This window comes from Mustela nigripes, chromosome 2 (genome assembly GCF_022355385.1).
Source record: "Mustela nigripes isolate SB6536 chromosome 2, MUSNIG.SB6536, whole genome shotgun sequence".
Lineage (NCBI taxonomy): Eukaryota > Metazoa > Chordata > Mammalia > Carnivora > Mustelidae > Mustela > Mustela nigripes.
The window spans coordinates 53,976,110-54,002,017 of record NC_081558.1 but is presented as its reverse complement, the minus strand read 5'-3'; the positions used below and the strand labels follow the sequence as shown (position 1 = coordinate 54,002,017).

Below are 25,908 nucleotides of genomic sequence, written 5' to 3'. Positions count from 1 at the left end.
ATTGACTTTATTGTCTTTGAAAACAAAATGTATGCAGGACACCTGGGTGATTTGGTTGAGCATGTGATTCTTGATTTTGGCTCAGGTCATGATTTTGGGGTTGTGGGCTTGAGGCCTGTGTTGAGCTCCATGCTGGGTGTGGAGCCTTCTTGGGATTCTCTCCCTGTCTCCCTCCCCCTCCCCTTGTGCACAAGTTCTCTCTCTAAAAATTAAAATAAAAATAAAATATATGGGGCTTTTATCAAAACTCTAAGTTCTTTTTATATAGCTGCCATTATTAGCACTCAGAATACTCACACTTCTATTAGGTCTCTGAATATCTGCTTTTCTTTCGAGGATTGGATATAGGGGAATGTGGAAGGACATACACTAAGGCTACCTGGAATGGTGTGCACATTTATTTAAATCGTGGTGTTTGTCCTTGTAGAAGGACAGAAGCTCTGTTTCTTCTCCTTGTTGGCCCTTAAAGGTGTGAAGTGTATATGAAATGGAATTTTTCTTATGAGGATAAAACAGTTTGTTGAAAACAGGTTAAAATACAAATTTTGACCAGAAAAACTCTTGTTTGCTTATAGATCAGATTGGTTTATTTTCCTTTCTGGTGGATGTTCATGCTGGCATGTATGTTTCAGTGAGTTAAACAAACTAGAACTGTGTAATGGGAAGTTAGATCATTTTCTCTCTCTCAGCCACTCATCTGATGTTAATAGCTACAGGTATGTCTTTTCATACTCATGCAACATATGTAAACCTATATGGGTTTCCCTCCCTTTGAATAATCTGACTTTATTATTCTGAAAAATATTTCCCCACAATTAACATATCATGGATACCCCTCCCTTTCAGTCATTATAAATAATGTAGTGGCAGAATGTGACATGTACAGATATTTAGGCTTTATTCAAACACTCACCTGTTGCTGGACATTGCAGCTATTTCCTGTGTGTGTGTGTTTTTACCATTACAAACAATGCTGTCATAGATCTACATATATCCTTACAGACTAGTGCATTTATTTCTGTGCTCACTAAGGGATATGCAGCCTTTGTTGGTTCTAACAATTGTCTTTTGTTTATAGGTCAATGTGCGAAATGGAATGAGCTTGCACGATTGCCTTATGAAAGCACTCAAGGTGAGGGGCCTACAGCCGGAGTGCTGTGCTGTGTTCAGACTTCTCCATGAACATAAAGGGTAAGAAATTAAAAGTCAGTTCCTTTTTCATACTGGTAAGGAGTTGATGGTTGCAAATAATAACAGTTCCCATTTTTAGAAAAAGTATACTAGCTTCCTATAGAATATTATGTGTTATTTATATGCCCTTGTTCATAGATAACCCAGAAAAGTAAAATACTGGGGCACCTGGGTGGCTCAGTGGGTTAAAGCCTCTGCCTTCGGCTCAGGTCATGATCCCAGGGTCCTGAGATCAAGCACCACATCGGGCTCTCTGCTCAGCAGGGAGCCTGTTTCCCCTCCTCCTCTCTCTGCCTGCCTCTCTGCCTATTTGTGATCTCTGTCTGTCAAATACATAAATAAAAATCTTAAAAAAAAAAAAAAAAGAAAAGTAGAATACTAAGAACTTGAAAATTATTGCTTGAACATTGCACTGAAAAAAGAATACATAGTAGGTGTTGTGATAGTATTCCATAGATGGAGACAGTAGTGTCAGGGATGTGTTTTCTTGAGAGCAAAAATTTGTGTTTCCTGGAATGCAGTGGACAGAATGGGTACTCCGAAAGTGTTTGCATTATTATTTATAAAAAATCTTATCCTCAAGAGATTAACTCTTTTGTAATTCATTTCATTCATTCTTTTTTTTTTTTTTTTTTTTTTTTTTTTAAGTAAGCTCTATGGTCAATGTGGGGCCTCAGACTCAGGACCCTGAGATCTAGAGTTACAGGCTTTTCTGCTTGAGATAGCCAGGCACCCCTCATTCATTCAGTTTTATACAGTTAATGTTGACTGAATTACTGCAGTTTGGCAGATATAGGACTAAAAGATGCAGAAGAATTTCTGCTTCAAGGAAATCCATAGTTAATCTTATTTCTAATGGTGGTGACAAGATAGAGGTATCCCATCAAAGTCTAGGAGTAATAACCCATAGCTTCCATAATTATCTGTTAACCATCCTTTTCCCCCCCCAATTTGAAGGAAGTAATCTTTCTTCTTGGAAAATGCTAGTTCTGTTACTGATCTTCAGCTTACATCTTTTCTGTTTCAAGGAGTTTCCCAGTTTGAGAGAATAGCCTAGGGAATGAGTCAACTCAAAGGGGCCATCCTGAATTCCACTTTGCTATTACTCTCAGCTTAGGCAGTTTTTTGAAGTACAGATCTTTGAAGCCTATGTCAGCTTTATCTGGATGTAGGCCCTAGGTTGGTCTCAAGCAACCAGTGCTCTTTAAGGACTAGAGGAATTCTGGGATAGTAAGGGGCTTGTCCACTCTCATCTAAGGCCACATTGGTTTAGAGCTACTGTCACTTCTCATGGACAGATAGCATCTGAAGACTGATGAGAACATAGGGCTGCCCCCTCTTCATTAGGGCGAAATAGGATTTTGGAGTCCTATGTATGGAATTATATTAAGAATGAATTATTTGCTATTGGATAACCAGAAAAATCTCTGGAATAGGCTTCTGGTAGGCAAAGGGAGAAGTTGGAATTACGTTATACATGTGTTGTTTTCTCCCTACTTTAGAATATTCTTCATTCAGGAAGTGGGCCTGATGAACTAACTACACAAGACATGAGAAAGGAGCTTCTTTTTTTTTTTTTTTTTGAAGCTTTTTACTTTGTTGTTTCTATTTTTCTGTGTTATCTAGGCACAGAAAGAATGGTGGCAGAGTAAATTTTAAAGACAGTTAAGTCCCTTGTCAATTAGTAGACCCTGCAAACAATTCTACAGATGTGAGCCTATTATTAATAGCAAAGTGTAATTCATTCACCATTCCTTTGTATTATGTATCTGCCTGACTGAAGTAGGCTACCAAAGATTAAATTTTGCTGTTACAGCAATATTTATGCCCAATTTTAGGATTTTAGAATTCCTATAGAATTTTAATATTACAAAGTCCAATTTACTACATATTTACTTTATCATGAGACCTTATAGTTCATTTTTAATCTTTTTTTTTTTTTTTTAAGAGAAAAAGAGAGTGGGGATGGGGGAAAGGGAGTGGGAAAGGAGAGAATCCCAAGCAGACTCCGGGCTGAGCACAGAGCTTGACGCAGCTGGATCCCAGAACCCTGAGACCGTGACCTGAGCTGAAATCAAGAGTCAAGACATGAAACCAACTGAGTCACCAGACCCCTGTTGTATAGTTTGTTATTTTATAATAACCTTTATTCTAAGCATAAGCTTTAGAGTCCAATTGAGCTGGATTCCAACATAGGTCTTTACACTCACTGTATGGCTTTGAGCAGGTAACTTTCTTAGGGCCCCCATTCTCTCATTTTTAAAATGGGGATAATCATACTTGATAGGTTTGTTGTATGAATTAAATAAGCTAATGTTATATGGGATTAAGCTTTATGTTTATGTAGTAAGAGATAAATTTAGCCATTGTTATTGGCCTTGAGCTCTTACCTTGTTTAAACATTTCCCTTTTATATTATGTTTTTAAAAATCTCCTTCAGTAAAAAGGCACGTTTAGATTGGAATACTGATGCTGCCTCGTTGATTGGAGAAGAACTTCAAGTAGATTTCCTGGATCACGTTCCCCTCACAACACACAACTTTGTAAGTTACAGTGTTCTTCTCTTTTTGTGGCATGTTGGGCACTTTGGCTGACATAATAGGACTTTCTCAGAGGTACTAGACATAAATATTTTTGGATTGCTCAAAGCTGCCATTATGCCATTGTTTAATTAGCCACATTGTTTAATTAGACATTGTTTAATTAGCAATTTAGGTTTAGTTAGCCACAGATATACTTTAATTTCTAGGCATGAATTTTACAAGTGTCGAAAGTATGATTCTTCATTCTGTAAGACCTCTTGGGGACCAAGAAGGAACCTACTTTGTTTTTTGTTGTCTTTCATTAGTTCAACATAATTTACATCTGTGTTCTTATTCCAGGCACGGAAGACCTTTCTGAAGCTTGCGTTCTGTGACATCTGTCAGAAGTTCCTGCTAAATGGATTTCGTTGTCAGACTTGTGGCTACAAATTTCATGAGCACTGTAGCACCAAAGTTCCTACTATGTGTGTGGATTGGAGTAATATCAGACAGCTCTTGTAAGGCATCGTTCTTATTTCAAAGAATATAAGTGGTTAGGAAGGCATAAACTCTTTTGAAGGTGCTTATTGTGTATTTGAATGACAAGTCTGGGTTTTAGACGTATTACATGAATTATCATGATCTGGAAGCCATCTACTTTAAAAGCATGACAGTTTTGAAGCCAGTGAGTTGTAGTGTGGCATAGGTCTCTAAAACAAGCAGTTATAAGACTGTTACCTGTCAAATAGAGATTGACGTGCTGTGATTCAGTAAAGCAAAGAGCAAAAAGATGTGAAAACCAAAAATTTTGGCTTTTCTCTCTCAACAGTATCATCTGTTAGGTTACTGGTAGAGACTACTCTGTTAAATATGCTAAGCCTTTGTTATTGAGAAGGGGCAGAAAGCATAGCTGGTGTTATTTTCTTCCCCTCAGACTGGAGAAAACATTAAAGTGATGTAAATGTAAAACGTCAAAAGATACTTGTGTTTAGTGATTTTTTTTTTTTTAAAGACTTTATTTAACAGAGATCACAAGTAGGCAGAGAGGCAGGCAGAGAGAGAGAGAGAGAGAGAGGATGAAGCAGGCTTCCTGTCGAGCAGAGAGCCCGATGTGGGACTCAATCCGAGGACCCTGAGATCATGACCTGATCCAAAGGCAGAGGCTTAACCCACTGAGCCACCCAGGTGCCCCGTGTTTAATGATGTTTAAGCTGAAAGTACATGTTCCAATTTGCCTTTTAAGAACTGTTAATGGGGCAGGAGGAGGGGTATGAAAAGTCAAAAGTTTTATCCCTTTTTGGGAGTAGGAGAAAAAGGGAGTGTTACCATTAAACCATGATGGGAATGCCTTTTTTTGCTTTCGTGGTAGTTACATTGCTTTTGCTTGTGTAGCCCAAGTGGCACAGCCTAGGAGTTTAGCAGGCACGGGTGAGAATGTCAGCATTACCATTAACTAAATGTAACCACCGCTGAGGCTCAGGTCCATTCATCTGAAGACAAAGGGTATTACCCTCTCCTTGCAGGGTTCCTTTGAGGATTAACTGATGTAGCTAACCTGTGAAATTGTTAGGCACAAGTGTTCATCTCATGAAAAAGAAGATGCCCAGTTAATGCTAATATCACTTTTATTTATGATTTTTGGTGCTGAATGGTGTTTATTTTTCATATTCAGTCTTTTCATCTTTGTGTTTCCAAGACAGAATATTTCCAGAAAAGTTCTGTGTGATTTAGATTATAATGTACCTTACGGAAGTGTTAAAAAGCATTATTTTGATATAACTGGATACTGGGCCAGTATTTTTTTTTTTTTTTTTTTTTTTTAAAGAAATGCACCCTAGAGTCTATATGTTCATTGGCAGGTCAGTATTCTTCACATTCTGTACTCATTCAAACCCAGTCATTTGGGTTGGTAGTCCTTTTGCTCGGATAGCCTAAAATGGTCAAGCAAAATGTGACTAGATGTTTAGTTTGAGTAGCTGTTAGCAAGAGTAGCAAGGCAAGGCAGTCTGACTCTGTAAAATTACTGCAATTCTAATAAACCAGTCTTCCTGTGATTTCATGTAGATTGTTTCCAAATTCTACTATTGGTGATAGTGGGGTCCCAGCACTGCCTTCTTTGACGATGCGTCGGATGCGAGAGTCTGTTTCCCGGATGCCTGTTAGGTAATCTTTTTTACTTACAGCTTTTATTTGGAAAATTACATTGGGGTGGGTGGGCCTGAATACAGAAGACCCTCCAGAGTTGCTTTATATTCCCTTTCCTCCTGTGTAAGCTCTTTACTACTTCTGCGGGACTTAATATTGATGTTAGAGCAAAATGTGGTCCTGTAGCTTTTATATTCTGGAAAGTGTGACTGCAGTTTTCTTCTCTTATATAGCATGTCCCTTAATAGCTCATCACATTTTAAAAAGAGTTTCACAATTTTCCTCCCTCAGTATGGTAGCAAGTTGCACCTCAAGGGAAGGGTCTATATACTATATACAGTTACCCAATAAAAATAAAACTCATAACTTTTTGGAATGCTAATTATGGCCTTGCGTTTATAAAACAATAGTATTTAATAGACTGCGATCTTTATTTTTTTATTTTTATTTATTTTTTTTAGAGATTTTATTTATTTGACAGACAGAGATCACAAGTAGGCAGAGAGGCAGGCAGAGAGAGAGGAAGGGAAGCAGGCTCCCTGCTGAGCAGAGAGCCCGATGTGGCTCAATCCCAGGACCCTGGGATCATGACCTGAGCCGAAGGCAGAGGCCTAAGCCACTGAGCCACCCAGGTGCCCCAGACTGCGATCTTTAAAAAGAGTCGAATTAGATTTTTAAAATTTTTTATATAAATTTTATTTATTTATTTGAGAGAGAGAGAGAGGAAGCACAAGTGGGATGAGGGTCAGAAGGAGAAGCGGATTCCCTACTGAGCAGGGACCCTGATGTGGGACTTGATCCCAGCACTCTGGGATCATGACCTGAGCTGAATGGGCCCTCGAATTAAGCTTTTTAATATAAATATCCTTTCTAATGTGCCTGTGAATTTAGATATAACTTGTTTTTATTCTGTTCTTCAGCTTTAAAGTCAGAGCTTTGTTGAGTTTACAGGTCTTGTTCAGTGTTAGACATGAATTTGGAACCTAAAATAAAGTCTGTATCTTTGTCAGAGTATTTGACATTAATGTGTGTGTATATATATATAATTGAATAACATTTAATGACCTTTTAAAAACTACCATGGAAAATTTTAAAGGCAGCATACCTTGGAACAAGGAATTTGTATTGAAATGGTATCTGGGTATACATTTGTGTATGACTTTTATTTTTCTTGATAATTTGAAATGCAAAATCTGACGAAAATTGTGCAGGCTTCTGAAAATTTCATACTAGAAGACAAGGTTCTGAGGGCCTAAAGATTCAGTTATTTGAGAAGGTAATTTTTCAAAGCAGTAGAACAATTTCTCTTATAAAAACTAGCCTTTTATTCCTTGAATTCATGCATGATATTACTTGAATCTGAACAAAACTCTAGATAATTTATAAAGCAAATAATGAAAACATTATACCGACTGCACATTCCCAGTGTGGTTGATGGGGGGTGGGGTTGGCTGGAAGATGCCAGGGATTATTTTGCATTTGGCATTGGCATCTTGAAAACTGAATTCACATTAACTGACTTTGAAAGCTTGTTAAGTGGGGAGAGGGTGCATGGTAGCTAAAATGCTGGCCTTTTTGCAGAGATGCTCAGTAGTCTGTCTTAAATCTAAGGCTCTACCTTCAAGCTCTCTAAATCAGTCTCTAACCTGGGCAGGTGCCAACTCACTTGGTTGGTGGTGGCATGGTTGGCAAATGGTAATCTGTTCTTCCCTAGAGATGGCCTGAAAATTTTGTATATTCTATAGAGGTAATTTATTAAAAAGAAGACAACTTAAAATGTACTGTTGTTTTCATGTGAATTTCAAGTACATGTATTCTTCCCTTTTCAAAAATTGGCGTGCAGAAGCACCTAGACAGAAGGTGTTTTTTAAGTTGTGCCTGTTGAAAGAAAGGGACATTTGTCCAAGGTTTTAGTACAAGTAGGATTTGTCGCTGAGTATCTTAATGAAATAAGTAGTTGAAAGACTTTACCAGTGGGGAGGTCTGAGTGTCATTCATGGAGTTTTCTTTTTTCTCCTGGTCTAGTTCCCAGCACAGATATTCCACACCCCATGCCTTCACATTCAACTCCTCCAGCCCTTCCTCTGAAGGTTCTCTTTCCCAGAGGCAGAGGTCCACGTCCACACCTAATGTCCACATGGTCAGCACCACCCTGCCTGTGGACAGCAGGATGATTGAGGTAATGGGGCCCCTTGTGGGTGGTGAGGAGTATCAGTTGGTTACTGGGGTGGGGTTGACTGTTGTGTCAGAGAGTTTTGGGTTTCAAACCTGATAAAGAATGTTGCTGTGCTTTCTCAGGACCCTGGATCTTGTGAATTTATTTTTTAACCGCTACATCTGTAGACTGGATGAATAATCTGATTGGTGTGTCTGTCAAGAACTAAAATTTCTTGAAGAAATGTTTTAACATTTGAACTCGTTCTTTCCATTTTAGATTTGAATAGGACTGAGTGAACTAGTGAATGAGCTATATAAAGAGTAGTTTCATTTTGGTGCGGGAAAGAAAATAATAGTGATGGAGAGCTACAAACTCTGAGAGAGACTAAGTGATTTTATTTAGAAATAAAAGGGGGAGTCTTCATTGAATTACTAAGCAGGTTATTTAGGGAGATGTTAAAGTACCCAAAGCTAACATTTTCAAACTGCTTTTTCTGTTCTTGGCTTTTTGGTGTGTTTCATTTGTTTGGTTTTGCTTTCTAATTCATCTTTAATAACAACTGAATCACTTAAAATACTTCCTTTGTTCTTTATTCTTCTTTATTTCTCATTGCTTTGGACTAGAATAACAGCCTGAATGCTTCTCCCAGGGCGTGGTCCAGACGATTTTGTTTGAGGGGAAGAGTAGGTATTCTTCTTCATGCCTTTGCTTTCTTGTAAATTAATAGGCTTGCTAAGACCTTCAGACAATAGCCTATCAAATGAAACAGTCACTAAGTTAAATTTAATACTTCTTGCCAGACTTTTTTTCCTGTTTTCTTTTTTGACAATAGAGTATATAGAAGTAAAAAATATATGTATATATTGTATGTGGGATTGCGGACAGGTGAAATAAGTTTTCTCAAGTGAGATTTTGAGGCCAGGGGCATTAAAATGTATTTTTAAAAAATTAATTCCAGCCAAAGACTAATACTAGATTTATTTAGTTGGTGCCCAGCGCATCACTGTTGTATTTATACCTCATTCAGAAACCAGATATATCCATTTGATTGGTATGCCCTGAAAATCTTTTGCTAAAAGCTTGTCAATGACAGCTATATTCTCTCTGCATTATGAAGTACTCCTGGAAAAACCTCAGGGACACCTGCCACTTCAGGTACATCTGTACCTCTCTCAGACCTTGAATCATTTTCCGTGTGCTTTTCTACCAAGTCGGTGGTGGCAGGGATTCAAAAAAATGTTGGCTTCTGAATGTGGGCCTGAACTGGCCATTTTGGGGGCACTTTGAATAGCACAAGATTATTGTGAGGAGGTCGGTCATGTGTATGCAAGCTCTGAATTTTGTTACTTCTATCATGATTAGTCCTGATAATAAAATGATAAACTAGTGACTTCTGTTATGATTTATTTCTGTGTAAACACCCTAATGCTTAGAGGGGACATTAAAAGTGAAAATTCTTGCATTTTTATTAAAAAATAACTAGCACTATTGTGTTAATTCTCTCTAAGCTTTAGAGGCAGAGCAAATTTTGATTCTTTTTTAAAAATCACATATGATTCGGCTTTTCTAAAGTATACATTCTTTGTTTAAACTATTTGTTGTTCTCCTTAATATTTAGATTCCAAGATGATTGAAAAGTTCTTTCTAGGATAAGTCCAACTATAGAAATTAGCTCAGAATAAAAATATGAGGTATATAATGTATGTGGGGCAGAAAATTACTGTGACAAGAAAAAAATCCTAGAACATGATATATAATTCTGTTCAGTAAAAATACATTGTGCCATGCATGGATTAAAAAATAGAGTGCATTGGTTGGATAATAAAGCTATAGCTGCTGAATATTCTGTTGAAATTCAGGTTAATTTTGGCCAGTGTTTTGCCTACCTGGCAGTCATCCTGTCCACTTAAAAACAGATTCCTGGGCTTCCCACCTTTCTTCCCAGAAATGCTTAATCAATCCTAGTTGAGTGGAGGAGGAATCTGCTCTTAAACACACCTCCAGGTGATTCTGAAGACTGGCCACATTTGGGAACCCCAGATCCAGGCTTTATTGCTTGGGGCTGCCAGAGTTAGGGGGAGGGGTGGCTTGGTTTTTTATTCTTTTTATCTTGTAAAAATGTTATGGAATGGGAACATTCCATTAATAGTCGTGTGAAAAAAGTATCTTTATTGTGGTTACACAAAGAAAACAGAATTGGGGTCCCCAGAAAAATACCCCTTTTGAGGATATGGAAGCCAAATGGCTTTATATAATAACTATTTGTATATTCCAAATAAAGATTTATAAAATAGAAATATAGGTCTTATGGAAGGCCTTGTGATTTAAACTGTTCTACCCAAACAGTTTCTAGTAAGTTCTAAAGGTAGCCTTTGACTTCTTACCTAAGTAGAATGTAACTAATTTCAAAGCTTACTCATAAGGTCTCAGGAGCATTTTGTGGCAAATGAGCTCAGGGCTGAGATCCATGGTGATGGTTTCTGGTTCTATTTCTGCCACCTACTGGCTGTGTGGTCCTGGCCAAGTCTCTTTATTTGTTTATATTTGTTTTCTCATATGTAAAATGTAGGTTTTGGACTAGGGGATTTATTGTCCTTCCAGCATTTCATGATTTTAGGCTTGGGTAGAGTTACGTAGTTACAGTGCTTCTGGTCAGTATGCCCTGAACTAGAAGAGTAGGAGTGAGCTTGCCACCTGATCGCCAAGTTCTGTTTTGTTTTGTTTTGCTTGAGCCTCAGTGGAGCAAGATCCTCAGTCATTGAAAAGATCTCAGCTGATAGTAATTTTGCTAGTGTTCTTGCATGAGTATCACTTTGCTATATGCATTGCTTTCTCCTGAGGAAAACAATGTAGTTTCCATTCCAAAAGAATGTGATATATGAAAAAGCTAACATCAGTTCTAATATTTGATGATAATCTTGGAGATAACTGACCACTGACATTTGGTAAAATTAATCAAAAGAAAGTTAGAGTATATAATTAGGCCTTTTGTATTTTAGAGATTTATAATCTACTTTGTTCCTGCAAATTCTCCTTTTCCCTTTTCCTTCCCCCAGAGAACATCTTTTCTGGTGCAGAAATTGACCAGCTTTCCTTTTCTGTTTCAGGATGCAATTCGAAGCCACAGTGAATCAGGTACTTGTCCAAAGTTTAGCAAATAATAATGGGCTTTTTCTCTTTATGCTGTGTATCTTCCGTTGGCTTATCCATGTGTGGATTCTGTTTGTCTTGTCTATTAAGCCTCACCTTCAGCCTTGTCCAGCAGCCCTAACAATCTGAGCCCAACAGGCTGGTCACAGCCCAAAACCCCTGTGCCAGCACAGAGAGAGCGGGCACCAGGATCTGGGACCCAGGAGAAAAACAAAATTGTGAGTATGGCTTACAGTACCTCCTATATTTTAGGATTTACTAAGAAAAAACTAATCAGAAATGGGAATACTTTTAGTGGGGGTTGGAGGGCTCTATTAAAAAAAATTTAATGAAAGTTATTATAAATGTCTGCCATTTTTGGCATGCTTGTGTTAAAGAATTTGTTGGCTTATTGTAAGGCAGGGCACAGCTAAAATACAATTTTTTCAAAATACCAAAATTGGAATGACAGTGTCTTTCTCTAAAAGATAGGGGGATGTGTGGATTTGGGTTGTTCTTTTCTCTGACACCCTCCTTAAACAGATTTACCATTCCATGGAGTGTGTTAATGATCTCTGCTGGTTTCAGAGGCCTCGTGGACAGAGAGATTCAAGCTATTACTGGGAAATAGAAGCCAGCGAAGTGATGCTCTCCACTCGGATTGGGTCAGGCTCCTTTGGAACGGTGTATAAGGGCAAGTGGCACGGTATGTTGGGGGGCACTCCCTTTACTGCAAGGCCCAGAAAGGGCCAAGAAGGGGATACCATCAGTTCATTGTGCTGTATGGTTCACAGTGGTGCTCTTCAGGGATACCTGATTACCTCTAAAGCTTGAACTTAATATCTCAGTGACCTTTCATAGCTTTCTTTTTAGATTTGGTGATGCTGCAGTTGATATGATATGGTTTCCAGGTGAACCTAGAAATTGATGAGGAAGAGTGAGCCCTCCAGTCAAGTCTCAGGAACTGATTAAATACAGGCTGCACGGGGGAGGTGTTTTCAGGTTCCTTAGAGGAGTAAGAGTCTGCTACTGTGAGGAGGGCATGGATTCTAGAAACCGAAAGCTGGAAAGAACCTGAAAGATTTGCATGTAGAAAACCGAGGTCCCAAGAGGGGAATGAACTAACATGCCCATAGTCAAATAGCTGGGCTCAGGACAGCCAGGAGCTTCATGAAGCAAGTTCTCTTGTACTGCCTTGGGTCAGTTGTGGGGAACCCCCATCAAGCAGGGAGCACGCAGACTTCATTCTTGAATCTATGTGGAATGTTAGTGTTCTTATTGTAATGGAAACACTTTGTCACTTGGAAGAAATGTACTATTTTAATACCTGTGGCCACAGTTTATGTATTTTGGCAACATAACATGATTTTTGGCAACATAACAGATTTTTAATGACTCTGGCTTTAGGATATTAGCAAATATTGGGAGTATTTTTTGGAAAATACTACATGTTCCCCAAAAGGCATCCTTCTAAATTCACATTTTAATGAAGCAAACAAAAACAAAACAAAACCTGAAAATGCCTAGGTATATTTCCATTTTGGATGGTTTCATGTTTGTCTTTATACAACAGGGGCAGAGATTGAGAGAGGATAAGAGCATCAAATGAACAGAGCATTAAAATCAAGATATTGAAAACTGAGAAAGACCTCCAGTCTTCTGAGTACCTTACATTATTAACATATGGATAGATGTCATAAATGGGCGATTCCCTTAGGAAAACAAAAAAAAAATTTTTTAAACTATTGAAGTATGGTTGACCTACAGTGTTCTCTATTAGTTTCAAGTGTACAACATAGTGATTTGACAATCTTGTACATCATGTTCACCACACTAATTATAGCTGCCATCTCTGTGACGATGCAGTATTAATATTATTGACTGTATTCCTAATGCTGTAATTTTTATCTCTGTGACTTATTTTATAACTGGAGGTTTGTACCTCTTGATCCCCCTCACCTGTTTGGCCCATTCCCCCATTTCCTGTGGCCACACCCTCCCCCCACCCACACCACCAGTTCTCTGTATTTGTGAGTCTGTTTGTGCCTTTCTTGTTGTTTGTTCACTTGTTTTATTTTTTAGATTCCATGTGTAGGTGGAATCATATGGTATTTTTATTTCACAGAATTATTTCATTTAGCATAATACCCTCTAGGGGGGTGCCTGGGTGACTCAGTGGGTTAAGCCTCTGCCTTCGGCTCAGGTCATGATCTCAGGGTTTTGGGACTGAGCCCCACAGGGAGCCTGCTTCCCCTTGTCTCTCTGCCTGCCTCTCTGACTGCTTGTGATCTCTCTCTTTGTCAAATAAATAAATAAAATCTTAAAAAAAAAATGCCCTCTACGTCCATCCATTATGTTGTAAATGGCAAGATCTCTCTTTTTTTTAATGGCTGAGGAATGTTTCATTGTGTATATATATATCACATCTTTATTCATTAATGGCTGCACACTTAAGTTGCTTCCATGTCTTGGTTATTGTAAATAATGCTGCCGTGAATGTGGGGTGCAGATATCTTTTCAAGTTAGTGTTTTCGTCTTCTTTGGTAAATACCTAGCAGTATAATTACTGGATCTTATGGTAGTTCTATTTTTAATCTTTTGAGAAACTTCCATAGTTTTCCACAGTGGCTGCACCAGTTTACATACCTATAAACAGTGCACAGGGTTTCCTTTTATTCTACATCTTCTCCAACTCTTGTTATTTCTTGTCTTTTTGATACTAACCATTCTGACAGATGTGAGGGGATACTCAATTGTAGTTGTGAGTTTTGATCTACATTTCCCTGATAATAGGGATATTGAGCACCTTTTCATATACCTGTTTACCTTTTGTATATCTTCTTTGGGAAATGTCTATTTAGAACCTCTCTGTACATTTTTTTTTTTTTAAGATTTCATTTATTTATGAGAGATCGCGAGAGAGGGAGCACAAGCATGAGGGAGCTGGAGAGGGAGGAGCAGGCCCACTCGCAGCGGGGAACCTGATGTGGGGCTCGATGCCAGGATCATGACCTGAGCCTAAGGCAGATGCTTAGCGACTGAGCCACCCCCTATGGCGCCCCCCCTGTCCATTTCTTTTTTTATTAAGATTTTATTTATTTGACAGAGATCACAAGTAGTCAGAGAGGCAGACAGAGAGAGAGAGAGAGAGAGGCTGGGGAAGCCGGCTCCCTGCTGAGCAGAGAGCCCCATGTGGGGCTTGATCCTAGGACCCTGAGATCATGACCTGAGCCGAAGGCAGAGGCTTAACCCACTGAGTCACCCAGGTGACCCTCTCTCTCCATTTTTTTTTTTTTTTCTGTCCATTTTTAAATCAGATTGTCTTTTTGGTATTTCTTGAGATATATTTTGGATTTTAACTCCTTATAAATTATTTGCAAATACCTTCTCCCATTCTTTCTGTTTTTGTTGACAGTTTACTTGCTGTGCAAAAGCTTTTATTTAGTATTGTCCCATGGAAGGAGAATGCAATCTTGTGGGATTGAGTGCTTGTATCTGAGACAAGGCTGTTAGTAATTACAGGAGGTGGAGCAGTGCATATTGCTTTTAATGCTTCCATTAGGAGAATGTAATCATTTTAAAGAAAAGATTTATTTATTTATTTTAAAGAGTTGGGGGATGGGCAGAGGGTGAGAGAATCTTCAACAAACTCCTTGATCAGCAGGGAGCCTGATGTGGGGCTCAGTCCCACAACCCTGAGATTATGACCTGAGTTGGATGCTTAACCAGCTGAGACACCCAGGTGCCCCTGCACTTAATTTTTATACCACATTGTTAAAGCATCAGCTGAAAGCCAATAAGACCTAGTTAAGTTGTGCTCAAATTTAAGTTTCCTCTTGAGCATTCTTATTTGGGGAGGATTCGTAATTTTTCAAAGCATTAGTTATATTTGTCACAGTACTACCTGTGAGCTTGTGTTTTCTCTCAATTCTGTAAGCTTTTGGACTATGGTAAGGGGATATATTTGTTACAGTGTTACTTCCAGAAAGACTTCATTTAGACTGTAGATGACATGTCTAATACTTTTAAGATTATAGTCTTTTTTAAGTTTTGAAAGTCAAGAGGAACAAGCAGCAATGCACTCCTATGTAAGTCCCTCAGAAAGCAAGCCATGGTCTGCGAATGAAAAAATAAAACAGGAGGCCCAGGGAAACCATATTTCTGGATTGTTTGTGTTATACTTCTTTGTGTGTGTTTGTATGTGTGTTGTTGTTGTTGCTGTTTTTCTGGTTCCTTATACAATATAATGTTCATTCAGTTTGTTAAAAATTACAGTTGTTTTAGTGATTTTTAAAATTTTTGATTCTGCCTAGAAGCTGTGAAAGTAGACCCGAGTATCTGAGCAGCCAAGATGGAGGCCTCGGATCCATGAACTAAAGCTTGCTTACTTTGTGTGAGAAGCTGTCCTTGGGCTCACACACCGAGAGAGCATAAGTTTGGGATCTGATTTGCCAGCCTCTGCAAATGATAAACAACACATTAAAAGGGATGCAGATGGCAGTACTGATGGTAGCCGGAACCATCACTGACGGCATGAGGGGAAGGCAGCAAAGCCTTCGGTCTCGAGCTATTTAGTGTTGAGGCCACCAGCCTGGTGGATCCATGTCTGGGTCCCCATCCCAGCCTAGCGCTGAGGTTTATAACTTTTGAGTCAGTAAGAAGAGCAGGAGTGGTGTTCATTCTATTCTGTTCTAGAAAGCAGGGGTGTACCTAATATGTCTTAGATAACTCTAAATGTTTAAAACAAGAAATGGGTGTTTAAAAAAGGTAAAAACATTCCCAATTTACCAACTGATAATAGCTCTTCCTTCTTCAGTAGTAGCTGAATGAGATACTAGTATCCTACTAAAAACATGATAAAATCAATAGGAATGTCTTAACTTGTTTGTAGTATTTGGCTCTGACTTCACTGTTAAGGGAGAGTAAGAAGCTCTGGTGTTAGGAAAATAACCACTTTCTGCAGTTGTTCTGAGCTACCCTCTGTAACATGTTCCCTGGCCATTTACCTCGGTCATTTATATTACTTGCTAAAGGAAGGAAGTACCAGCCTTTATATGTTGTTAAGACTGCCAACTATAAGGGTGTGTGGATAATTCCAGAAGGGTAAGAAATGTTAATACAGTTTTCTAGTCATCTTTGAAACATGTTCAAAAGAAGAGATTAGTAGGAAGCAGTATTACTAAATGTCTGTTGTGTTGAGTGGAGTGCTGGAGAGGTGGACTTGAATGGTGTATTTGGCCCTGAGGACTTCCAGGGCAGGTTGGAGATCAGCCCTTGTTGGAGGCCCAGACTTGACCATGCACTCCTGGGGGCCTCCAGCTGGGCACCGAGTCTCAGCTTCCCCACCAGAAACCAACTCCTGACCTGTGCTGCAAGCAGTAAGGTCCCTAGTACTCTGTGCCAGCGACTGTCCACATAGACTACTCCGGGGCTTCAGACAGCTTGTCTGTTCATAACAGTCCTTGCTGATGGTTGTACCATAGAATTCATTTATTTCTTTATCTGGTGTTTTCTGAACATGCCTTTAGTTCCAAGCATTCCTCTAGGGGCTATGAATGAAGCAGCAAACCAAACAGATAAACATTCTCTTACAGTGCTTCTATTCTGGTGGGGACAGTAACCGAGCAAAGTGTAAAGTGTGTAATAGGGCTAACGAGAAGAAAATGGAGGAAAAAAAAGTATGGAGCGGCAGGCCCCGTGGCCAGTTTGGGTGGGTTATTAGGGAGGACTCTGCTGGGGGAGTAGCACTTCCATGAGGCTCGGGATGCGCAGATAGCAGCAACCAGGGGTTTGAGGTGGTCCACTTGCCTGTTTAAGGAACTTCTGGAAGCTAACAGGATTAAGGTCCAGGCATGGGGAGTTGTAGGGTCTTGTAAAGACGATGGAAATCTGTAGGTCTCAGATTATGCAAGACCTTCGGGAGGCTTGGCGAGCCTTGGCCTAAAATTCAGAATACCGGGGAGCTTATTACTGGAGAACTCTTTCTAGTTCAGAGGAGTCCTGCCAATATAAAACCGTTCGTTCTTTATTGGAGTTGAAATCCATTTTCTATAATGTTTGCCCGTTGCTCCTAGCAGACTGAATTCCTGTTATGGCAATGCTTGGAGTATTTGCATGAAATTGAAGGAAAGCTATAGTATGCAGTCTCGAGTTTCAGTAAAAAATTGCATATAATCTCTTATCTTAACTGCAGACCGTGAGCTGGCAGGCAGGATGGGTCCTTGTAGGTGCCACGGAGGCTCTGTCCTTGGTTTGACCATGTTCAGTCTTCCCACCAGTGACTTGCGTGAAGGCATAGGTGTGGACAGCGGATGCCTTACATGGAGCCGTAGTGCAGATTTGAGTAATAGGATTTAGAAAGATGAGAGGATATGAAGTGGCTCTGGTGATGGAACAATATGAACTCTATAAAGAGGGACAGTAAGTCCTGCTCACTCTGCCAGAAAGTAGAGGCTGGAGGTGGAGGATGTTCATCGGACTGCAAGGTCAGAGTGAGTCACCATAAGTGGGCTTTGGCTGCTGGTGAGTCTTCTGAACTTTGAGGTTACATTATGATCAGGTCCAAAATGGGTGACACAGAAGGTGAGTTCAGTGACAGCTGGAGTGGACTCCTGGGAGAGCTGTAGAAAAGGGTCCCAAAGAGCAGCCCTTCTGAGGGCCCATCCATCGTCTCCCCAAGCATTCCTCTGCCCGCCCTGGCCTATCCCTTTAAAGCCCTGCCTAGTGCCTAGGCCACCAGCATTGTACTTTTCTCCACCCTCCGTTGACTACCATGTCAGATCAGCCCACCCTCCTGAGGTTTCTTGCCTCCACCCCTCCTTTCTGTCACCAGTGTCGCCACTATTGGCTATATCTTGTCTACAGAAGGGATGCAAGGCTCTTGGGGCAGGACCCTCCTGGCTTCTGTCCTAGTCTGTAGGGGCCCAGATCACACACTAGAGTTCCCTAAAGATAGCTCATGTTTCCTTCATTCCCCCTTACCTTACCTTTGTTCCTGGTGCAGATGTCCCATTAACAGATGTCCCATTTGGTTAAATTCTTCCCTTGGCTTATATCCCATTTGTTTCAGAAAGCCTTTCTATATCCTCTCTGCAAACAGATTGGCTCTCCTCTCTGTCCCCCACCCCCAGCATTCTTATCTTGGCTCAGACTGCTCCAGAATGAGCAACTCTGCAGGAGACTCTTACCCTCCTGCTCAGTCAGAAGGAACCTTACTTAGGTGGGGCTGCATGGGTTTACCAGCTCCATCTTCCGAGATAGAAGGCAGCTCTGGGCCCTCTGTAAATGCACGTGCTGGTGAATTGGATGAGCTCCTGCCATTAAGTGGGGACTTTACCTTTAGATGATATAACCAGAGACCATGGGGCAACAGTTTGGTATCTGTCATAAGAACCATCTCTTTGCCAGTTGGTTCTCAAGTGAGGTGAGGAATGCTCCCCCAGAGGCTGCAAGGGGGTGTGTTTGATAAGGGGAAGAATTCCATTACCTCCAAGGTGCCGTCAGCCAACTTTGATTGATTCTCAAAGTCTGTGTTCCAGTAAAATTCACTTGCCAAGAAAATCTGAGGTCCTTCTAGGGCTTTGTGTAATTTATTATAATTACTATTCAAAATACAGTGTAGAGACACTTGCAAGTGGCTTCTAAATCAGTAGCACACATAAAGAATCAGTCTCTGGATGTTTCTAAGGTTACGTAATGAGCTCACAGTGTGACAGTTTTGTCGGTATGGAAGTTAGAAGGGCGGCCATTGGAGTCAGACTGGGATTCTGATCCCGGCTCCCGCACTTCTGGCTTTAGGCTGTATGACCTTGGGCAGTGACTGAGCTTTTGTGCTGCCTTTGAAATGAGGGTAACAGTACTTAAGTCACAGGACAGCTAGGAGGACTGAAGGTGATAACGCTGTGCCAGGGCTTAGTAACCAATGAATCACTAGGATTACTTCTTTGAGGTATTAAAGACAGAGAAGCTTAATTTTAGTATTCTCTTTGAATTTGTAAAAGGCACCATCTTAGGTCTCCCTAAAATGTGGCTGCTGAGGGGCGCCTGGGTGGCTCAGATGGTTAAGCGTCTGCCTCCGGGTCAGATCATAATCCTGGGATCAGGGCCCGCTGCAGGCTCCTTGCTCAGCAGAGAGCCTGCTTCTCCCTCTCCCTGCTACTCCACCCCCCCCCCCCCCCCCGCTTGTGCTCTCTCTGCCAAATGAATAAAATCTTAAAAAAAAAATTCGAAACAAACTAACAAAAAAATGTGACGGCTGAGTTTGGTATCAGTTGCTTGCTAAATGGCCTGTCTCCTGGCCCCAAAGACCGGGTGTCTGCTGGCCTCCCTGTGTCTGCCACTGCCACCCTCACAGGCCCAGCTTCGACCATTCACATCACAAGTGACCTCACTGCTGGGGAGGCCAGGCTTCATAGGAAGAGTTGAAAGCAAACCTGTTCAGGGCCCGTGTGGTGGTATTTGAAGGATAATAGTATAATATATCACTTTTTTCAGCCACTCGGACAATTTAGAAATTTGTGTTTTTGTCCCATTTGTGTAGGTAATGTGATACCTGAATAAGTGATTCACTATCTTTCTCAAAACTAGGGTATGTGAAAAGCAACAAAATAAGGTCATTCAACTGATTGCACTGACTACAAACTAATTTGCAGGAGATGTTGCAGTAAAAATCCTAAAGGTTGTCGACCCCACACCAGAGCAGTTCCAGGCCTTCAGGAACGAGGTGGCTGTGCTCCGGTGAGTAGGGTGCAGGCTGTCCAGCCTCCCCGGAGCGGCAGGGGGTGGGCATGGCTGGTGGGGCAGAAGCTGCTGAGGAGGTGGGCTGCAGCGCATGTGCACCTGTCTCTGAGGGCCTACGGCTGGCATGGGTGCTTAGTGTTCAGTGCGGAGTCCTGTGGCTAGAAGTCCTTCCTTGTAAGTGAAAGGGTGTGGAAAGTTTCCTCCAGCTCACCTGGTTGTCAAACCTCTAGAAGGGCCGCTTGTGGTGAGCACAGATCCCCTTCTGCTCCTCTAGGCCTCTGGGCCCAGGTTCTGCTCTGGGTTGTGGTTTGAGATATAGAGAAATAGGTTCTATTTTCACCTTTCTTTCCAAGAGCTCTTTGTATGGCCAGTTTGCCTTATTCTGGAAGACCTTCAGCTTCGAAGTCCTTCAGTCATTATTTAGACTTGTAGGAATGTCATTATTTAGACTTGTTAGAATGATGACAGATTGCACAGATTAGGGGTCCGTGACCCCTGTGGGAGGAATCATGTGTGTATGCTAATTGGAGAGAATGTCCTCTCTCTCAAGGGCAGCACTGTGGTGAATAACAGCGGGGTTCTTTTGTCACAACACCCAACTTAATGATCAGCAATTTTGCATGTTTGCTTGGCCAGCCACCCAGATTGTAAGCATGGTGGCGTCAAGGACACACAGGACCCAGCATCAGTGGGAAAGCAGAGTAGATCTCTATTTTGCAGCAGCTGAAGATTCAGAGCCTTTTTCCTCCTGTCCCCCTAGCAAAACACGGCACGTGAACATCCTGCTCTTCATGGGGTACATGACAAAGGACAACCTGGCGATTGTGACCCAGTGGTGTGAAGGCAGCAGCCTCTACAAACACCTGCATGTCCAGGAGACTAAATTCCAGATGTTCCAGTTGATTGACATCGCCCGCCAGACTGCTCAGGGAATGGAGTGAGTAGATGGCTTGCTGGCTAGAAAGTCTGGGGTGCAGACATCAACTGCCTTACTTTTGGCCAAGACACATAATCTGACATCAGGACCTAGTTTAGGAAAAATCCAAGTCTGCTATGTGGTTTCTGTGATACTGTTGCATAGCTGGAAAGGAAGCCTCCGGAGTGAGCTGAAGGAGTGAGAACTCAAGGTAGCTTGTCCAGGCTCAGGCCGCCCGCCTTGGGGCTTTAGATTGGGGTTCGAGCCAGTGCTCTCAGAATTTACCCAGACGCTGAAGAGTGTATTGTGGGATTTAGACCTCCTGCCTGGACAGCCATGGCCCTGCCCACTGTGGGAATGCATGCTCTGAGGCATGGCCCACCGGCAAGCGCACTTGCTTTGCAGGAGGGACTGAGCAGATGGTTTTCCATAATCTGTTTTTCTTTTGGAGCATGCTTAAAAGTCCTCCCGAGCACCTGCACGTGAAACCACCCGAAAGGGGTGTGTGTGGTGTGGTGTATGAGTCACACTTTTCCTCTGAGGTACCTCTTACATGGAAGATTGGGAGTTCCTCATAGCCCCGCATGTCTGAAGGTATAAGCTAAATCTGTGCTTGCAAGTGCTATGTAAACTCTCACTTTCTCCTTTTAAAATTCTTATGGAATTTACTTTTTTTTCCTTTTTCTCGGAATTTACTTTCTATACACTTCAAGAAATAACTAGCCAGGGGTGCCTGGGTAGCTCGGTTGGTTAAGTGCCTTTGGTTCATGATCCCAGGGGTCCTGGGATCGAGTCCCACCTCAGGCTCTCTGCTCAGCGGGGAGTCTGGTTCTCTCTCTGTCCCCGCCCCCTGCTCCTGCTCCATTTCAAATAAATAAATAGTCTTAAAAAAAGGAATAGAATTACTTTATAGAAAAAAATTATGGATATACTCCACATACTATACAATTAACCCCTTAAATGCATGCCCCTTAGTGATTTTTAATATATTCACAGAGTTGGGCACACATCTATCTCCACGATCTAATTTTAGAACATTTGTCATGATGGAAGACGAGATAGGGGTGCCTGAGTGGCTCAGTCGGTCGAGGGTCTGACTCTTCATTTCAGCTCAGGTCATGATCTTGGGGTCCTGGCATTGAGCCCCGTGTCCGGTTCTACACTCAGCACGGAGTCTGCTTGTCTTCCCTCTGCTCCTCCCCATGCTTGTTCACTTGAGCTTTCTCAAACAGAAAGATAGTGAGGTCTCTTGTGTCTAGCTCAACTTTGCATAACGGGCTTGGCATGTGTCAGTACCTCATTCTTTGCTGTAGCTGAATAACACTCCGCAGTATGGGCAGGCCACATTCTACTTACGCGTTCATTAGTGGGTGGACATTTGGGTTGTCAGCATTACTGTTTGAGTAGGAGAGATGCTTCAGTCACTGTCGCCTAACCTCCAGGCAAGGCACGATGTGGCCTAGCCTGTATCAGTGCCCAGCCAGTCCCCACCTGTAGCCCCTTACCAGGCAACAGGTGCTCTGGTGGCTTCCTTCCTAGCCGAAATTTGAAGCTATTTCTACCCATGTCCCTCAGACTGTTTTTAATAGATTTATTTTCCCTTCACAGCTATTTGCATGCAAAGAACATCATCCACAGAGACATGAAATCCAACAGTATCCTTTGATGGTTGCTTTCGTTTGCTCAGTTCTAAATTTTAGAAAAACAGAAGGGAGACTTTTTAAAGTTTATCCCAGCAAATGTGACTTTGGAAAGATTTCCACAAGAGTTGAGATACATGTTTGGCTTATGGTTGAAAGTTTTATTATGCTCTTCATTACTAAATGTAAGTTGGAGGGATGGAGCTTTTGTCTTGCATGTTTATTTCTAGCGTGTGGACAGTGTGTATCTGGTCAGAAAGTGGCTGCAGGCCAGATGTTTCAAGATCGTTGAAGTGATTACTGAAAATTGTTTCTTCAGTGAACAGAAGTCGTTTCTTTAGAGGTCACTGTTGGAACCAGCCCTTCCTCTTTCTGAGACTGTGTTCCTATAGAAGGGCACTGAAGACGAGAGTGCTTGTACTCTAGGGCAGGAAATGTAACCCTTGTGCATGTGCCTCCTGCCTGCAGCCAAGAAGAGCGTGGATGGCATTACAGCCCTTTTCTGCTTCTTGGCCAGTGAGAGGAGCCACAGTTGGGTTGAGTCAGATTGTGGGATGTGGCCTATTTGAGCCACATGTCTGAAGTATGGGATATGTTTTAGTGATGGGTTTTTGGGAGTGACACATCCCAGCATGAGAGTAGACCCTGTAGATTTGAAGGAGGTATGCGTTACTGCCTTGGCGGATCCCAAGTCAGCCTTAAACTGTTTGACTTCTTTATCCAGAAATGAGGTGAGTTTGGTCTTGATCTGAAGTCACCAAGCAGTACCTATTCTACTGAGAAGTCCCTTAGGACAGTGTTCAGTGCTCAGTGAGGGATATGCTATTTTGTTCTTCACATTTTAGTCATTTGAGGGCACAAAGCAGGCAGAACAAATGAAAGCCATCACAGGCCAGGCCTGCCTCCAAGGAGCAGCAGATGGCAGCCTTAGAAGTCTTGGGGTTTAAGACTCTTGTTTCATGGGAAGGTCACAAGGCCAGGGACCTGGCACCTAGATGTGGAAACAGGGAAGGGCAGCACGGGGAAACTGCCTTACTTTTGGCCGAGCCATATAATCGGACACTCTGAGCAACTGCTGCTTGCCTCCTGGAGGAAGGGGCCTTTCAGAAGGACTTTTAATTTAAAACTTTAGAAATCTAAGCAAACCAGAGAAGGCTGGGGACAGACAGGAGGCAGAGACACGCTATGCTCTGAAGACCTTTGGGAAGTGTTTCAAAATTAAGTTCACCATTCTTCTGAAACCACAGTCCTTAACAAGCATTGAGATATATTTCTCCACGAAGGCCTGACGGTGAAAATTGGAGATTTTGGTTTGGCAACAGTAAAGTCGCGCTGGAGTGGTTCTCAGCAAGTTGAACAACCCACTGGCTCTGTCCTGTGGATGGTGAGCAGGCGAGGGTCCCACTGGCAGGGTGCAGGGGAGAAGGGGTGCCCTGAAGGTCTGTGTGCAGACTCAGAGCATTTGACATTTCCCCAGTACCCAGATGCCTCATTGAGGCCTTCAGTGACATCAGGCAGCCGGAGGCAAATGTGAGCTTTCTGAAAGCTGGTGACCAAAGCCACGCTAAGGCATAGGTGCTGGGGCTGAGACTAGGCTTCCTGAATCTGTGTTAGCTGAGCCTGAGCGGGCCAGAAGTATAAACTGAGGAAAGGGCTCTCATGCCCAGCAGGAGGGGACAGGCCTGGTGCCTGGATGCCTGTGGGGCCCAGATGGTGGTGAATGAATGCATTCTGTCCTTGTAGGCCCCTGAGGTGATCCGAATGCAGGATAACAACCCGTTCAGCTTCCAGTCTGATGTCTACTCCTACGGCATTGTGCTCTATGAGCTCATGACAGGGGAGCTTCCTTACTCCCACATCAATAACCGTGATCAGGTATGTGCCCTGGTGCAGACAGGCTGGACAGGGCTGTGGAAGCCCCTGGGCCTCCTGCAGTTTGAGCAGCAGGAAGGATAGAAGTTGCTGCTGTCACTGTTGTTCCTCCACCTAGTCCCTCAACTGTTTGCTTCCTCTTAGATCATCTTCATGGTGGGCCGAGGGTATGCCTCCCCAGACCTCAGTAAGCTATATAAGAACTGCCCCAAAGCAATGAAGAGGCTTGTAGCCGACTGTGTGAAGAAGGTTAAGGAAGAGAGGCCTCTTTTTCCCCAGGTAAGACTTGGCTCAGGGGTATAGGAATGGATTCAAGTAGGAGTTCCTAAATAGAAATGAGGAGGGAGGTGGGCTCATGTTCTCCACCCGGTGCCACAACTGGGGTCGGAAGGGCCTGCATGTGGGCTTTTCCCGGAAAAGCTGCTGCTCCCGCAGCGACACCAAGGCCACCTAATGACACCGCCCCGTTTCAGATCCTGTCTTCCATTGAGCTGCTCCAACATTCTCTGCCGAAAATCAACCGGAGCGCTTCTGAGCCATCCCTGCACCGGGCGGCCCACACTGAGGATATCAACGCCTGCACACTGACTACGTCCCCTAGACTGCCTGTCTTCTAGCTGACTTTGCACCTGCACTCAGGCCATCGGGGGAGTAAGGGAAGTCAGCAGGCACCACCTTTCTGCTCCCTTTTGATGGAGGCAGAGGGCTCATTTTCAGAGAAGCTGCTGCTAAGGACCTTCTAGACTACTCACAGGGCCTTAACTTCATGTTGCCTTCTTTTCTACCCTTTCTGGCCCTGGGAGAAGGAAGCCATTCGAAATGCTGGTTTGTCCTGCTCCCTCCCTGCATCCCCTATGCTCTTGAGCCGAGAGCCTTCTCCAGAGCCCTCTCCAGATGCACCCACAGCTGCCAGATTTGGCAGTATGTGATCTGGGGCCCCAGCTGTTGGCTGAATATTTTTTTTTTTTAGGGCAAAAAAAAAAAAGCACTCAGAGGGGAAATGAAGGTAGCAGACAAACCAGCCCTGATGTGGACATGTGGATTGTGGATATCAGCTCCTAGGAGGAATGCTTATCATGGGAAGGACTATTCTTCAGAGGGTGGTGTGGCGTCAAACAGTAGTTTTGCACGTAACACACCAAACAGCCCAGGACTGTTGAGAGACCATGGCTGCCTGAAGGAGCACTGGTACTATGGACCTTGACTTTGCGGACACTTCTTTCCTTGGAGATCTCTTGGGACGGTTTTCCAGAAGAGGTGCTTGGCCCACCCCTCCCAGTCTTCGCCCTTTCAGGGAGCAGTCTTCCATCATGCTGAATCTGTCTTCCAGAAGTTGCCCCTGTGGGGCGGGGCCACCGGGCCAGCCTTTCTCTTCAGTCACATCATGTGGATGCAAGGAAGCCAGGAGTACAGGTTTTCTTGATGATTGGGGTTTTAATTTTGTTTTTATTGCGCCTGACAAAATACAGTTATCTGATGGTTCCTCAATTATGTTATTTTAATAAAATAAATTAAATGTAGGTTTAATGGCTGTTCTTTCCTTCTACTGAGCTCGAAGCTTGAACTCTTCCCCCATCCTTTCATCCTTCCTGGAGC

The 25,908-nt window shown here is 42.4% G+C and overlaps 1 protein-coding gene across 10 annotated transcripts in view; it reads left to right on the top strand.

Moving 5' to 3' along the window:
* Positions 1-25,839, top strand: part of RAF1 (Raf-1 proto-oncogene, serine/threonine kinase) — an 86,621-nt gene extending 60,782 nt beyond the window's left edge. For 7 of the 10 annotated variants that reach the window (XM_059390358.1, XM_059390359.1, XM_059390360.1 and 4 more), the window contains 16 exons: positions 1,079-1,191; positions 3,632-3,734; positions 4,074-4,231; positions 5,778-5,876; positions 7,884-8,037; positions 8,640-8,699; positions 11,124-11,151; positions 11,257-11,384; positions 11,734-11,851; positions 19,797-19,881; positions 20,645-20,821; positions 22,409-22,455; positions 23,706-23,824; positions 24,184-24,315; positions 24,457-24,591; positions 24,786-25,839. In XM_059390358.1, the coding sequence (XP_059246341.1) occupies positions 1,079-1,191; positions 3,632-3,734; positions 4,074-4,231; positions 5,778-5,876; positions 7,884-8,037; positions 8,640-8,699; positions 11,124-11,151; positions 11,257-11,384; positions 11,734-11,851; positions 19,797-19,881; positions 20,645-20,821; positions 22,409-22,455; positions 23,706-23,824; positions 24,184-24,315; positions 24,457-24,591; positions 24,786-24,929 (1,800 nt within the window). In that variant the 3' untranslated portion in view covers positions 24,930-25,839. The remainder of the gene's footprint in view (positions 1-1,078; positions 1,192-3,631; positions 3,735-4,073; positions 4,232-5,777; positions 5,877-7,883; positions 8,038-8,639; positions 8,700-11,123; positions 11,152-11,256; positions 11,385-11,733; positions 11,852-19,796; positions 19,882-20,644; positions 20,822-22,408; positions 22,456-23,705; positions 23,825-24,183; positions 24,316-24,456; positions 24,592-24,785) is intronic. The other 3 variants (XM_059390366.1, XM_059390367.1, XM_059390368.1) reach the window with 3 other exon arrangements.
* Positions 25,840-25,908: the final 69 nt, after the last annotated feature.